General features: G+C 41.7%; 1 protein-coding gene across 1 annotated transcript; it reads right to left on the bottom strand.

The window, feature by feature from the left end:
* Positions 1-4,645: 4,645 nt before the first annotated feature.
* Positions 4,646-17,405, bottom strand: sapcd2 (suppressor APC domain containing 2). The gene is made up of 6 exons (XM_061699385.1): positions 16,453-17,405; positions 11,722-11,855; positions 8,768-8,914; positions 8,570-8,671; positions 7,531-7,650; positions 4,646-7,422 (listed from the first exon to the last, which is right to left on the bottom strand). Exons 1-6 carry the CDS (start codon positions 17,183-17,185, stop codon positions 7,294-7,296), a joined length of 1,365 nt encoding a protein of 454 aa, XP_061555369.1. The 5' UTR covers positions 17,186-17,405; the 3' UTR covers positions 4,646-7,293.

Here is a 17,405-nt window from a genome sequence, read left to right as displayed (position 1 = left end):
ATTCCATAGTTTAAGACCAGCAATAGGAAACGTCCTATCCCCTCTGAGCTTCCGCTTAGAGTTCGGTACCTGCGCTGAGACCTGAGCAATGGGCAGGAGTGTCACGGATGGAGTAGTTCAGAGATCATTTCAAGATTTTAAAATGAACAAAAGAATCTTAACATCAACTCTAAAGTGCAAATACAGCCAACAGAGGGAGGCCAGAATAGGGATGACAGAATGTGCTCCCTCTTACGTGCTCCAGTTAAAAGCATCAGGATAGATGATTGTTAGGTACAAGGTAGCTAGGTGGTTTGGTGGCTGGATGGATAGATGAATTCCAATTATCTAATTTCAGACCTCTCAGCAGAAAAACATCTGGAACTCAGGAACGCGTGGATGATTTTAATTTATATTTCACGTTTACTGAGGCACCGTAGAGCCAATATTACTTCCCAAATACTTGAAAAAGTTGGTTTGGTAATATATGGCACATTTAAAATGTGTTATTTATACAATGTACTGTGTATTATTAATTTTAAATTATAGTAGTAGGAACAGTAGAGGTAGTAGTCGCAGTAGTATTGTATATGTCCTATTCAATGACTGCTGAGCACGATTCATTGCTTTATTATGGTGATCTACTTAACTGGCTCTTATCACCATAACACTGTTATTTCTTTTGAATCCTACTTCCGCCCCCTAATGCGGCGTCAATAAAACCCTCACCTGGCACAGCACATTAATTATATCATCCACAACACATATTCATGTAGCTTACTGTATATGAGCAGGACTAAATAACAGTAAAGCTCAACGATAAAGGATGGACTTTTAATAGCTAAATGTGCAAAAAAGTGCCATGAACTGTAAACATATAGACAGTATATGTGACCCATAGAGTACCTTTAACACTCCTTTAGTCCTTAACATGAATTCATTAATATGTTCAAAGTGACTAAATGAAAAAGAATGATCATTGTGATGCTCCTCTTTCTTTGAATTAATGTAATGAAGTGGTGTCCTTAGCCCCTCGCTCCTTCACTGACTGACCCTCAGTTTCCTCTTTGTAGTTATAGTGCAACTCGCCCGTGTGTGTGCTTGCAGTAGTACAACACCATTCCAATGAAGTTGGGGATGTTGTGTTAAACATAAATAAAAACAGAACACAATGATTTGCAAATCATGTTCGGCCTATATTTAATTGAATACACTACAAAGACAAGATATTTAATGTTCAAACTGATAAACTTTATTGTTTTTAGCAAAACCAACATTGAATGCCCGTGACTTTCGATCCCTCAGGCGGCACTGCATCAAAAACGGACATCAATGTGTAAATGATATCACCACATAGGCTCAGGAACACTTCAGAAAACCAATGTCAGTTAATACAGTTCGGCGCTACATCCGTAAATGCAATTTGAAACTCTACAATGCAAAGCAAAAGCCATTTATCAACAACACCCAGAAACGCCGCCGGCTTCTCTGGGCCCGAGCTCATCTAAGATGGACTGATGAAAAGTGTTCTGTGGTCCGACGAGTCCACATTTCAAATAGTTTTTGGAAATTGTGGAGGTCGTGTCCTCCGGGCAAAAGAGGAAAAGAACCATCTGGACGGACTGTTATGGATGCAAAGTTCAAAAGCCAGCATCTGTGATGGTATGGGGCTTTGTTAGTGCCAATGGCATGGGTAACTTACACATCTGTGAAGGCACCATTAATGCTGAAAGGTACATACAGGTTTTGGAGAAACATATGCTGCCATCCAAGCAATGTCTTTTTCATCGAGCCCGCTGCTTATTTCAGCAGGACAATGCCAAAGCACATTCTGCATGTGTTACAACAGCGTGGCTTCGTAGTAAAAGAGTGCGGGTACTAGACTGGCCAGCCTGCAGTCCAGACCTGTCTCCCATTGAAAATGTGTGGCACATTATGAAGCGTAAAATACGACGGACACCCCGGACTGTTGAACAGCTGAAGCTGTACATCAAGCATGAATGGGAAAGAATTCCACCTACAAAGCTTCAACAATTAGTGTCCTCAGTTCCCAAACGTTTATTGAATGTTGTTAAAAGAAAAGGTGATGTAACATGATGTAAACATGACCCTGTCTCAGCTTTTTTGGAATGTGTTGCAGCCATAAAATTCTAAGTTAGTGATTATTTGCTAAAAACAATAACGTTTATCAATTTGAACATTAAATATCTTGTCTTTGTAGTGTATTCAATTAAAGATATGTTGAACATGATTTGCAAATCATTGTATTCTGTTTTTATTTATGGTTAACACAATGTCCCAACTTCATTGGAATTGGGGTTGTAGATGTATATGAATTATTTGCGAGTATTCCTTTACAATGTACATCTGCTGCATAAACAACAAGTTAAACCAGAGGCAATATATTAATATCTCAGTGTGACATGTCCACTATAAAAAAAAAAAATAGACACACACTGTATGCATGCATGCATTTTATGATGTAACTGTCTTTGGTAGCTGGCACTGACACACTCACGACTCGGTTTTAAGTGGGGGCTTGGAGTTTGAACCTTCAACATTAACACATATTACCAAATATTTATTGTGGGGGCTTGAGACACATTAGGATGAGCGACGCCACTGCTAAAAACTCAAATTACAAGCAACAATAATAAATTAGTGAATTAGGATGAAACATTTTTAAAAATAAACATTTTAATTGAAAAATGAAATTTAGGATATTTTGTTTATTTTTTATTCTTGGAAAAATGAAAATTATTCTAATTATTAACTTTGATTTTTTGAATATAAATGTACAATTTGTAATAATTACAAAATCAAACAATCAAGCAGTAATAATAATAATAATTGTTCCTTTCAAGTGACTCAAGGATGCATATTTATGAGGAGTTATTCCTATGTTAGAGTAGCTAAATGAGTTAATAGACTTACTTACATTCTATTAATTATGCCAACAAAAGCCACTTACCTATTCAATAAATCGGTGAATCAAACTAAGTCTTCTGTATCCTGAGATTGAGCCTTAAAATAAATGATTGGAAAAGTCCTTCTCGGAAGACACACCAACACTTGAGGGATCCTTTTCCCGTCCCGTCGTCCAATCAGAGCGTCAGGAACCAGCCGCCATGTCTCTTTGAGGCCCTTGTGCACACACCCTTGCAGAGAAATAATTTTTAAAAATCCACTAGTTTAAAGCAATGACACTTGGGTGAAAGTGTCGAAGGGAATCTGGTGGAAACAATGGCTAATAAAAAGAATGGAGTGGCGGGGGTCGGTGAGGCCGACATGTTGTGGCAAGCCGTCATGCATTCAACACCGATTGGCAATGATGCAACCAAGCAATGCGGGTCCTGACGGAAAATTGACGGCAGTAAACAACTGATGCAACCGTGCACCGACTCGCTCATGATTAAATTTGCCGTAACACTTCGGAGAGTGTTACGCCAGGCTGACATGTTTTTTTATGCTCACCGTTTACAACTCAGTGCTCATGGAATGACCTTCACCTGGTAATTAGCAGTGGTTGGTTCCAGGCTCCCAAAAAAAAAAAAAAAAAAACTTTGGAATGTGTTAAAAATCAGAAAACATACAGTAATGACAAGTAATTACTACTTGTTTCAGAATTATACAGCATTTTTTTTTGTTGCTTCTATTCAATGGACAGTGTGCTGCTCCTTCCGGTGTGCGGGACTTGACCACCTGGTGGCAGTATAATACAGTTATATGGATATGCATGGAGCTGGTGATAAGCATATATATATATTATATATATATATATATATATGTATATATATATGTATGCCTGTATTTTTATATGATCTGTTTACTTGTTGCTCCACCATTTGTGTTCAAAAATCCGTTGCTAAAAGGATTATAACAGTGCAACTCAGATGCTATTTGTTATTAGCAAAAAGCTAAATAGACTATCTAAACTAAAGCAAATCTACCGTATGTGGTTGTTTTTAATACACAATGTGTAATTCTCTTTTCTTTATGTTTAGTTGGACAGTAAACCTCCACTGGTGGCATTTAACAGATTGAAGCCTCTTTTCTGAAGAGCTGTTCACCATGTGGCACTGTGCTGCTTTTGCGAAGTGAGTTGAGTTCACTACCACCATACAGCGCTCGTATCTCAAAATTTTCCTCGCAAGCCATAGCAAAAGATTGGCCAAACGACGGCTTGTATCTCGAAAATCTTGTAAGTCGAGTCACTTGTATCTCAAGGTACTACCGTATTTGAGAACTGAGTGGAAGTACCTTTGCCACCAGTCTATTGGCTCCCTATTCCTCAGCAGTTAATCACAGAAATACACAAGTGGTCAGTTTCTGGGTGAAATATGAGCTGGGTTTGTTTACCTTTGGTGTCTGTCTTCTGTAATTGTTGTACATCTCCCTTCAGGTAGATGTCCTGTTGAAGGGCGTGGGTCTCCAAATGTGCATCAGAACAGTTAAAAAGGACTGAAAGCGACAATTTCCTCCATATAGGTTGTCCATTTCAAGTTAGTTTGCACTGCGGTCACTGCAAATAATGTGACAGCATATGCTTTGACCCCAAAAGCAACAACTCTAATGATCTTTATGGATAACCAACCCATATATAACTATTTCCACATTTTCTTTCAAAGTTTATTCTGACCAAAATAATCACAAGACAGCCACGGTAGCGGATACGAAATCGGTCCTTATTGCCAACCTTTCAAAGATATTTTTCACAGCAAAAATCCTGTGTGAATTGACATCAATATTAATATAACATAGTCAAGATATCAATATACAGTCTATGCCTCTTGAAGTACAGTAGCTGGGTTCCATAGTCATACTGGTACATGTAGTAAGGCTTCTTTTTTCCCCCCATTTTAACAACTTCAAAACACATTGCCTTTGTCAAATTAAAAGTCTGAGTCTTTTTCATGGGTGTAAAACCAACACACTCATTTTCTGGAGCTTGAAGGTTTAAAAATAGAAAAACTTTATATTTCTCAAGCTGCTGCGAACACGATTTAGTCATAAATTAAAAGAATAAAAGGACGCCTTGTCACCCTGTTTGCTTGTATTTATTATTTTACATTTCATTTATAGTTGAAGTACTTGTAATAGAAAGCAGGAGAAAAGAGTTTCACTCACATTATGTACTTTGAGCAGCAAAAAAAAAAACCTAAACATTCAAAACTACATACAGTAACTATGTTCTATGGAGATATCCCAGAAGTACCATACAATTGCTGTATACACTTACAGCTTATTATTATTGTTTTACTGCCAGAAATAAACTAAATAGCTCAATAGTTCCTGTGTAAAAGTATTGGAGGGCTACATGTTTAGCTAAACATCTTCAGAGGATCAATTTTGCGACCTATCCAGTCACGTGGAGGACAAAACAGGAAATTTAGCATTTTTTAAAAATGAGCCAAAAGGTATTTTTAAACATCTCCCAAACAAGTGAACACTTCTTCCACTTTCCTCCACATCCAAACTTTCAAACTTCTCTTCTCCGCCTCTGGATCGACGTCACGTTGGCTTGAGGGCTGACCTCCCCCCACCCCACCATCATCTCACAAAAACAACACATCCAACATACTACTTGAATATAAAAATCTTCGTGTTTCGATTTTTTTTTTTTTTTTTTTTTTAAACACTCCAACCAGAGAGTCAGTGTAGGATTTGCATAATAAGAGAGACTACTGAAAGGGGGTAAACTTTGTATTTTAGATTGAGGGATCAAACTTTTATAAAAACGTAAACAGAAGGTTTAGGTGATGATATACCTTCTTTGCACAAAGTGGTTGGTTTCTATGGAAGTACAGTGATCCCTCTCATATTTGCAGTTCACTATTCACAAATTCACCTATACCAGGTAATCTTTGTGGAAACTACCCCGAGCTAGTCACTGAAAAACTCACCTACTCAAAATCACGGTTTTTGTGCACTTTCTGAAACACCCTAAACGCCACAAGATTGCACCAAAGCCCGTCTAAATAGGACATTAGTACGGTAATTGGTACAAAGGAAGTACAGTGGTAAATTGAGATACGAGTTTAAGTCATTCCGTGACTACACTTGTAACGCAACATTTTTCATTAATGAAATTGATGGAAATGCCATCAATCCGTTCCAGCCTCCCCCCAGAAAAACACTAATTCTTGTGTTTTTGTTTTTGGGGAAAAATCACAAAAATCACTCAATATTATTTCTAACATAAAGCATTAAACAGTTTTCGCATAATGATTTAATGCTGCATTTAATTTCCTTTTGTTGTTCCTTCTGGTGTGCCTGCCTTGGCCACCGGGAGGCACCACTGTATAATACAGTCAAGCAGACACAAATGAATAAGAACAGACTTTTACCACTACTACTCAATAAATTGCTGTTACATTAGTCATTTTTTGTAGAGGATAAAGAATATATGCCTGTGAGTTTTGTTATATTATCGGTCTTCCTGTGTCGTTCGATCATTGTTGTTCAAAGATGTGTTGCTTAAAGGGTTGTAAAACCACAATTATCCATGCTAACCGTTAGAATGTAAATGGTATTTTCCATTTATGTCAGCATTAAGAAAGTGGGGGCATTCTGAAGGCACCATAGCTTGCTTGTTTTAAATACAAACCGTGTTTTTCCTCTAAGTTCAATTGGGAGAGGCATTAAACAGCTTGAAGCCTCTTTTTCAACACATTATTCACTATTTGCCAAAGTGCTGCTTATTGTGAAGTGAGTTGAATTGAGTTTACTGCCACCATACAACGCTCGTATCTCAAGTTTGCGCTCACAAGTCAAATGACGGCTCGTATCTTGCAAAACTCATAAGGCGGGTCATGGGTATCTCAAGGCACCACTTGTATGTTGAAGTGACACATCTCGTCTGAGAGACAGGTTTTGTATGTCGGGGAGGAGCTAAGTTTAGCCCGGGTTGTTAGTGGAAGTTACAGTGAGTCTTCGCCACATGTGCATGTACACGCCCACTTCTGGTGCATTTTTCAAATTCAAATAATCTATAAACCATGTATTTTTAAGGATAGTGTAAGATAAGTGCGAAAAAGTATTTTGGGATCATAGGTTGTGGTATAGTTATAGTTTTAACTACAGATATGGGCGTCTATGAAGAGTAGGGATTACTGTAAACAAAATTAAAGAGGTTGGAGTCCAGCGACTTGGGAGTGTTTCTGCCTCTTGTAGTGCACAATTAGCTTGTGGAGTGGAGAGGTTACAAGTTGCAGTCAAGGGGTGTTGAAAAAGGTGCATCGCCGCCACAAAAGGTCAGTCGGGTAAACGGTTACGACAGCGTCAGTCTTACAAATCCGACCTACTGCATAAAGGTCAGATGAAGGTGGAGTCCATGGTGCTGGTGTCCTGGACGCTGCGGGAACGCGCCTCGAACAGCTGCTTAATCAGCGCAGATTTCTCCTGCTCCAGCTGGGCGATGCGCTCGCTCTTCTCTGTCACCTCCTTTCGCGGGGGGAGGAGGAGGAGGAGAAGAAGGAAGAAGTATATGAAACTCAGACGGTCATAAACGCTGACAGCAATGAAGTATTGGAGGAATTAACTTAAAGGAACCTGTGTGAGGAGTCTGTTCTGGTCCTTCAGTCTCATGATGGCTTGTGGTGGAGCTGGAACCGGAGGCTGCGAGCTTGTGGAGAGCACTGCCGTCAGACCGCCACTGGAAGGGAAGGATGACTGGGAAAACAAAACAAAAAGGAGTTCAACATAGTATACAGTGTAGGGTGGTGTGGTACAGTACTGTATACAATAAAGTTGCCCAATCACTTGCCCGATTTTTTGCTTTTCCGCAAACTATTTCCACATTCGGCAAATCGGGTAAAAACACTTCCTCCTCACTCGGGTGACTGAGGAAGGGGACCGTTTCAAAGCACCCGTAAGAACTTTAAATGTCTACAATGTCTTTTTTTAAACAAGATGTCACCACAGAGCCACCAAAGATGACAATAGGTCTTCAGGGTTCGTTCATGTTTAAAACTATGATATCATCTCTGTATAAATAAATGATATAGATGTATCTAACTTAGACACTAGCCAAAAAGAAAACAAAATTTTAGCAAGTTCGGCTTCAAACAACCAGGTCATCAACCGTAGCTATGCTCGTTAGCATAGCATACACAGGAAGTCAGCTATCCTGTGTTCCGTGTTGGTCACGTGACGTGCCGCACATAGAAGATTGAAGGAGAAAATGTGAAAAAACTGTTTAAACTATTTGAATTATTTTGAGTTCAATTTAATTATGCACTTACTGTACATTTTTACAAAAGTACAATATTATAGAGCGCTATCTTTTCATTTAAAAAAAAAAAAAAGATTATGAAAAATTTATGTTAGTTTTTTTGGGGAGGCTGGAATTGATTATTGGCATTTCCATTAAATTCAACGGGGAAAGATGATTTGAGATTTAAGTGTTTTGAGTTACAAGCGTTGCCCAGGAACGAATTAAACTCATATCTCAAGGTATCAATGTATTAGTATTTCAAAGGCTAGTATGAATGTATTATGGATGCGGTATGGTATTTGGACAGGAAACTATAGGTATGATATACAGTAGTATAACAATGGAATGAGTTACGTGTGGTAGGTTGATTCTCACCATTCCAGAACAGCAAATGAGGTCATTGAGGCAGCGGTTGACTTCTTGTAATTTGGGAATAAGAATGTTGATACGACTCTGGTTGGCTTCGGTGAAAAAGTCCTAAAAAAAGATTTTGGAAAAAAAAAAAAAAAACACGCTTATACTCCCTGGTAAATGTGTATCAGAAGTTTTGGATTATCCTGGGTCTTTACACACCGTGCAGTGGGAGTTCTGCCCGACCTGCCGCTGTCTCTCAGTGACATTGTGGATCTGGCCCTGGTACCAGTCTCTCGCACGCTCCACCACCTCCAGGCCCGCCAGCAAGGAGTCCTTCTCCTGCTCCAGCTCCTTCATTTGCTTCAGCTGGAAAAGAGGGAGGAAATGTGCTTTTTGGGAACACGCAAAGAGCACAAACTCCACGTCGTCGACACAACTTGAGAGCAAACTGTGTTGTGAAGAAGGCGCAGACAGAGACGAACAGTCCGACTGAATCCTGAACAAAGTCGAGAGGAGCCATCAGGTTGTTGCGCAGTCATGGCAACTGCGCAACAACCTAAGAATGGAGTAAATAGCCAGCCCCTCAATTATGGCCACCCCTCTGTGTCTATGTGAGTTGTGCTGACCTGGCTGTCCATGCTGCACAGTCCTAGCCTCATCGCTGGCATTCAGCCACCCCCCACACACCCCCAAGCGCCCCTTGCATGGTTCCATCCCGTGTTTAAACAACTACATCAGAGCACTCACTGTTGGCCTGAGCCTAAATAAGGCAGATAAGGGGGAGTGTGTTGGTGGTGAGATGCAGGAGCTAGTGTCAATGAATGCATCTAAAACAGTGAGCGCCAGAAGGTTTGAAGTAGAGTGTGTGCCTCAACTAGTGCATAAATACACACACCACACACACACACACACACACACACATACACACATACATACACACAATAACAGCACAACAGTTGCTCAGGCTGCTTGACACAAAGGATGAAAGAGCGGCTATACAACAGCGCGTCAAAGGCGATAAACAATCCCCAAATACAATGGTGTCAAAAGGATTATTGAGGGAAAATGATCTTAAACATACTACAAGGTAAAAACGTTTTGTTTCATTCAGCAGGGTGTCCAAAATCCACAACAAACTTTTCACTCATATACCAAAAACCAGCAAAAAGCTAGCACTCAACTCTTCAACCTTCACCTACTCACACACAGGAAAAGCACCTTGCTGCTGAGGGGGATGAACACTACTCGTATAGTACCACAGTATAGAATAGTAGAATATATTGTTGTATGGTATATTATACAATAGAGGAAAGTCTCGTGGCTCGTTAAAACTCACGATTCCATATAGTGTATTATGGTATTCATGCAGTATAGTGTAGTACGCCTGTCCCTTTTTAGGTATAGTTTAGTAAATTGTATAAGTACAGTACACTAGTATATAGTAGTGGTTCTCCAACTTAACACCAAGTACCACCTAAAAAAACTTAGCTCTCCAAGTACCACCAAAATGACAAACAGTACAATACAGTAACGCAGTAGGCCTAAGTGTTCATCAAAAAACACAAGCCCGATATATATATTATTTTTTCTTAAAAGTATATACCATATAAGCCACTGTAACACTGTGCATAGTTTGAACAGTAATACTGTGTCTAAATATAGGGGGGGAAAAACAAAAAACTGTACGGCCTACCAAAATAATGATTCGATTACAATGCATTGCACATAGAAGTTAAATAAAAATGTTATCTAAATAAAAAATTTAAAACAGTTTTAAAATATTAACTGCAAGTGTAATCCACTAAATAGTTAAATGCAACGGAACTGAATAGGTAGTGATTATTTCATGTACCAACAGAGGGAGCCCCCATACCACTAGTGGTACTAGTACCACACTTTGAAAATCACTTGTTTCGAGGTAAGTCTTGTCTATTGCTGGTTAGAACTTTCATTCCATGCAGTGTAGTATGGTATCAAGCCGTATAGCATAATTATAGTATACTACAGTGATCTAAACACTGATGATGCCTTTTTAAGCATTGTATAATAGTAGTACTGTATAGATCAAAATACGTTCATTCCATATAGTGTAGTAGTGCCATTATACTCAAAAATCAACGATACTAAACTCCCCAAACACAGCCAAGAAGCTGCCGCTCAACTCTTCCACCTCCGCCTACTCACCCACAAAAAAAAGTGCAGGGCTTTGCGGCTGTACAGGCTGCTGCTGAGGGGGATAAACACGGTGGTGTACGCGGCCCACACCGCCGTCCAGGCCCGGCCGGCTTCCTCCACGTCCACCGGGCCGCTGGGCCCGACTCGGCTCGCTACCATCGGGGCAGCGGAGTCGGCCCCGGTGGGAGGGACACAGGGAAGGGGGGGGGGGGGGGGGGGGGGGGGAGGATGAGGGCAGGGAGGGTAGGGAGAGGAGGAAGAGAAGGGAAGAAGGGGAGGAGGGGGGTCCGTCGGCCTCCTCAGACGCAGAGACGGAGGAGACGCCGGCGAGGAGAAAGAAGGAGATCAGGCATGCAAGGGAAGGTGGAAAAATGGTGGAAGCGAGGGGGGAGAGAGAGCCAGAGAGGAGGCAGGCATGAGCTCCAGAGGGGAGGGTGGGAGTTTCACCATGGGGGGGGTGCAAGGGGACAGGAGTGGGAGGGGAACGGGGTAGCCAATAGGAGGTCAAATGAGACTTTTCTCTTGTTATTCTATTCTCGCCACTAGTGACACTAGTTTCTTTGTGACTGAACAACATGTACAAATCATCCATCCATTTTTCATACATTGGCATCAAGTGTGAGCTGGAGCCTATCCCAGCTGACTTTGGGAGAGAGGCACACTTAGACCCTAGAGTGGCCACCAGGCAATAACAAGGGCAACTCTTTGAATAAACCAGGACGACTTTTGGCGAGAGAAGCGGGGTACACCCTGGACTGGTCGCCAGCCAATCGCAGACAAACAAGAATTTACACTCACGTTCACACCTGTGGGCGATTTAGGCTTCAGTGGACTTTTTGCACAAAATCTCCTACGTTGCAGAAAAGTGGCTCTGTCTTTTCCGATTTACAACTACCCAGCATACTTTGCTGCTCTGATGGGGGTTAAATGCAGAGGTCACATTGAGTGTATGAATGTGCATGACAGTTTTGAATGCCATTCCGGAGCCGCACACCGACCATTTCGTAGTCCACTCCGCTGGTGATGGTGTGGCGCCTCGGCTCCTCCCGACTGCGGCTGTGACGCCTGGAGCCTCCAGTGAAGCCCGTCGCAGACTCGCTTTGTGATCGGGGCAAATTGGATTTGGCGACACCTGGACACGTGGATGAGATGATTGGGTAGTTGTTTACCAATATAGGAGAATACTGTATATCCAACAACTAGGAAGGAGGGTGAAAACATTTTGCCAGTGGTCACCACACGTGCGAGCCATTCAAAATGAACCCATGAAAGAGTATTAGGGCGTCGGTGGGAAAATCTGTTAAAAAGTACACTATATAATTGAATTTGTAATCCTACCAATCATGTATTTTCGAGAAAAATGCTACAGAGGGCTGCATTGCGTGCTGGTAGATTTTTAAAAGCACTTGTTAAAATATAATTTTTACTCTCTGAAATATGCAATTTATATAAAAAATATACTTTTTATTCCAAAAATCAAACTTTTTTTACTAGAAAGTATACAATTTTTAAAAAATGTCAAAAATATACAACTTTAATCTCTGAATATTACCACTATTCTCAAAGGGGAAAAAAAAAATCGAAATATGCCTACAGTCTCAAAAGATTATGACTTTAATCTCCGAGTGTAAAAGTTGTTTTCCTTTTCAGTGTGGCCTTAAAACTCCTTCATAAAATACATAGCAGACAAAGAGGCTTAAATTGTCACTATTTAAAATATTTTTGACCCAACGCACCCAGTACCAGTGAAGCAAAACGGTGCTGCAAAAACATTTTAAAGGGGGACTTGATTACAACATTTTTAAAGCAAGAATACATTGTATGTGCCAACACAAGCCAAAACACAATACTCTGATTAATATTGCGTTTGTGGAACAAGAATTAAACTGAATAATTAATTAATTTAAGGGGGGGGTGGGCATGTTGGGCGAAATCGTTATCAGTTACAGACGGGAAGTGACGACGAAGCGCCGGTAGAGTTACCTGCTGCCTGTTACGTACTATTGAATCATGTCAGATGACAGATTCCAGAGAGTGATGGATTTTGCCGGTGCTATACAATTGGTATAAAAGCGATTCAACATCATTTTGGGGTGGTGTTGTGTCGATGTTGGTATGCAACGGTATATGATAGAATAATAAGGTATAATATCGACATGAACAATGCAGCATTGCTTAACATTTAATTACTCCGTACGGTTATGTTTATGGTAAGATTTTGACATCTTGGGTTTAGTTCCCTTTTAATAATTGTTACATTTATTTGAGAAAGTTTCAGCAGTTAATGTTCCTTTTTTTGCTGATTTTATGACTTTCCAATTGCATTTCCCACAAGATTGACGGTGATTTATCACTTGATGATTCAACAGGACCCTATAGATTATGAGTGTACTGCCACTGTGTTACGTGTCTAAATTCCAGGAGAAAGTGAGCTTCTGGCAGGACTTTTTGGTGAGAGATTTCACAGCTGTCACCCTTTTGGCGAGGCCTGACCTGCGTGCTGTAATCTGGACTAATACTACTAGGTTTTACTGCATGTGAGAGATTATGGCACGGACAAGTGCTGCTCTGTCCGTCCACGCTAATCAGCCAAATGCATGAGGACTAGAGGCCCGAAACATGGGGATTTGAGGATCGTTAATGCCTAAAAATAGTGTACAAGGTAAATAGATGCTAAAATGGTCTTCCAAAGAGATGATGAATTTCCATTTGTTTCGTAACACAAATTCTCCATCGACCAAACAATAGACAGCAGATGTCTACCGGCATCTGCCAAAAACAAAGCGTTTCTTACGACTGTAACCAGTAGCCCAAGGATCGGGAATTCCAGCACAATTTACTTCGTATTTATCCTTGCTGATATCAGCTTGCTTTGAGGGGTGGGCCAGTCTCATGCTGATAAGGCATTGCTCACCCCACACTCTGTGTGCTAAAGTGACACGATACAGGTTGGATATGTTGTTTTAAAAAAAAAAAAAAAAAAAACATGCAGTATGGAACTGAACTTGAGGGAATCGTAGCTGTATCCTACGATAACTACCAATGTGGTTGGTAATAGGGGTTAAACAAGTCGAGGTTTTTTTGTCGTCAACTTTAATGTGATGGAAGTTGAGTTGAAGTCAATGACGTCATTGATTATTATTATTTCTTTTTAGGAAAGCACAATATCAATAGTGTGAATTATGCAATTGAAAACACTAATAATGGCTTTATCATACCATATGACTGACCGTGTGTGGTACCCAATGAAAGCTATAAGCTATGGTGCAGTGTTGTGTCTTTTTTTTATTTTTTTAAGATGAATGCACTGAAACAACGTGTGCTGCTGGGTGGAAAAATCTCTTGAAACTTTTCAAACGAGGGAAGTAAGTTAGCAGGGAGTGATGGAGTGTCGCCCTCGAGGCATGCTGGCTGTGCGGGGATCAGACTTTTAACCCAGAGAGACTCATCAGAGGGTTGAGCCTGTGTGACAGCAAGCGCGGTCGTTAGAGCGACACAAAGAGACGTACGAGTGAGATAATGAGGTAGCTTGATTCCTAAAGCATTACTTCCCTCACACCGGGGGAGAATTGACCATCGGCAGTCACGCAGTGCGAGGCCCACGGCACCAATGAAGAAAGATACACGTCTGACCGGACCGCTGACTTGGCCTGGCTTTAACGACAGCAATAACTCAACAAGTTACAACATGCTGAACGTGAGCTCCTTTTGGAGCATGTGGCATACTTGACAAGCTTGTTGTCAAAACAATACACAACAACAGCAACAAAAAATAAGACCTAAATAGACATTCATTTTAGAAGGGGCATATGTAAAAGTGAATTATTGTTTGTATACAAATGAAGTGGTACCTTAATTTACAAATTTAATTTGTTCTGTGACTGTACCCATAACGCAAATCAACTTTGCCCATTGAAATAAATGTAAATTAATGCCGTTAATCTGTTCCAGCATCCCCCCTAAAAAACTCCTCCAAACATTGCAATGTCTTTTTGTTTTTAATAAGAAAAACGCCCCTCTACAGTATGGTACTTTATTAAAAACATATAGTAATGACACTATTAAATAGAATACAAAGAATTCAAGCGTTTTCTGGCGGCGTGGTGAATGACTGGTTAGCACATCTGCCTCACAGTTCTGAGGACTGGGGTTCAAATCCTTGCCCCGCCTGTGTGGAGTTTGCATGTTCTCCCCGTGCCTGCGTGGGTTTTCTCCGGGTGCTCTGGTTTCCTCCCACATCCCAAAAGACATGCAGGGTAGGTTAATTGAAGACTCTAAATTGCCCGTACGTGTTAACATGAGTGCGAATGGTTGTTTGTTTATATGTGCCCTGCGATTGGCTGGCGACCAGTTCAGGGTGTACCCCGCCTCTCGCCCGAAGATAGCTGGGATAGGCTCCAGCGCGCCCGCGACCCTAGTGAGGATAAGCGGCGCGGAAGATGAATCAATGAATAAACAGTTTTATGAGTCATGATTTCATAATTCAATTCAATGGACATGTTTCTGAGCCATGATTGTTACATGAAATGGGATTAGGAAGTGAACTGAAGCTCCAAAGCCTTAAATATTGGGAAGCCAAACAGGCATCCCGGAATAGATGGCTTTCTACCATAAGTAGACTCTACTGCAGTTACAAGACTATTTACTGAGTGAACATATCCTACTTACTTTGTGTATTTTGTGTGTGTTGCGCTCGGATCAGTGCATCCAATTGAACACTGCCAGAGGAACTAAACTGGCAAGACGATGTGGTGAACATATCAACTTGCTTTTGCAAGACAGATGTGCGCATGGCTTGCTCAAAAGTATGCAGACGCCCTACTTGTGATGTGACACACATCATCGACATGTACTGTTTTTGTTGTCCGGATTACACTTTTGTCTCAATTTGATCGCAATGGCAAATTTTATTGTTTCATATTGTGACATGTAAAAAGAGTTGGCACCATTTTTTTTTCCTTTTCAAAATACTATATGATAGTTTAAGCATGATAAGGATGATTTACACCACTACACTACAAACAAAATAATAAACTCCATCTAGCCATCCATTTTCTGAGCCGCTTATCCTCACAAGGGTTGCGGGAGCGCTGGAGCCTATCCCAGCCATCGTCGGGCAGGAGGCGGGGTACACCCTCAACTGTTCGCCAGCCAATCGCAGGGCACATATAAACAAACAACCATTCGCACTCACATTTACACCTTCGGGCAATTTAGAGTCTTCAATTAACCTACCATGCATGTTTTTTGGGATGTGGGAATAATATCTCTAATATCTCTCTGACTGTGTCAATTAAAACAAAGCATTTTGGTTCTTGGATTGCAGGGGTGTCAAACGCGTTTTCATCCCCAGCCATATCGTAGTTATAGTTGCCCTCACGGGGACGGTTGTTATAGTGAAACCAGATAAATGTATAAACACTAGGTTTTGTAACAGACACAACATCCAATTCAAATTGGTTTTCTTGTTTCAGTCAGTGGGGGTGAATGATCAGAATGGTATCACCGCTGCCTCGATCTGATCAGGAAAACCTCTGTTTACCTAAAATCACATCACTACATTATATTACACGAGAGTCCCTGCATTTGATTTTTATCAAATTTATTATTTTATTATTATCATCAAAATCATTGATTTTGGAAAATTGTGGCAAAGACACACCCCTCTCCCCCACTCGTTAATTCATAACAGATGCAAACAGTTAGAAATGCCTTCGGGTTGCACATACTTGGTCCTTGGAGCTGTGGTGACTCCAGCGCCAGCGATTCGATGGACCTGACCCGGCTCTGCTGCTGGGGTGCTTTTGAGACGTGACCCGGCTCCACCCGGTAAGACCCGCCGGCCTCCTGAGCGGCCGGGATCCGCTCCAGACTGCGACCGGGTCTCTCATAGCCGGCGCCGTATCGCGCCGGTCCGCACGCCGGGTGGCCACCTCCCTCCTCTGGTCTGGCCCGGCTCATCAGGGAGGACGCGCGGTGCGGCTGGATGTTGGTCACGTTGCTCGGCCCCAGCGGGCGGACCTTGTTCTCAGCCCGGGTGCATGCGGACCGCGGAGGGGGCTGCGGAGGGACGGCCGCCTGCGCCTTCAACTGGCACCGGTTCTCCGGGTTAAGCATGGAATAGCGCAGCCCCGCCACGAAGCGCTCGAACGTGAGGCAGCCGTGCGGAGGGGTGACCCGTCGGAGGCAGCTCAACACCCCGCCGGGTAGTTCCCGAGTGTCGGCGCCCTGCCAGCGGCTCTCGATCTCCGATATGTGGACGTAGCCGCGACCGGCGTCGTCCAGGATGTCAAACAAGGTCCGCAGGCTGTGAAGAAACGCTTTGGGAAGTCCGTCCGTGGAATAGTCTCCCTCTTTCGGTTGGGTTTTCCCGTGAACAGCATCTTTTCTGGGCCCAACTCGGCCATAAATCGCCGACGTACCGCTCATTTTGCTGCCCTGCTCCGTGGCTATCAAAGCCATGACTACTTTCGAGTACTTCCAGTTAGCATAAACTACCAGGAGCCTGACAACTTTACCGAGCTGAAAAGACTAATTAACCAAAAAAACCACAGAAGCGACTTAATTTAAACTACTACAAACATGTTGTGATGTATTTGTAAGGCTTCGGCGTCATGTTTAATCCCGCGTTGGCTGGTGAAACTTCACTTTTTAATCGTCGCGTGTGTGCACACTGAACACA

The sequence above is a fragment of the Phycodurus eques genome, chromosome 15 (genome assembly GCF_024500275.1).
Source record: "Phycodurus eques isolate BA_2022a chromosome 15, UOR_Pequ_1.1, whole genome shotgun sequence".
Taxonomy (NCBI): Eukaryota; Metazoa; Chordata; class Actinopteri; order Syngnathiformes; family Syngnathidae; genus Phycodurus; species Phycodurus eques.
This window is presented reverse-complemented; position numbering and strand designations above follow the sequence as displayed.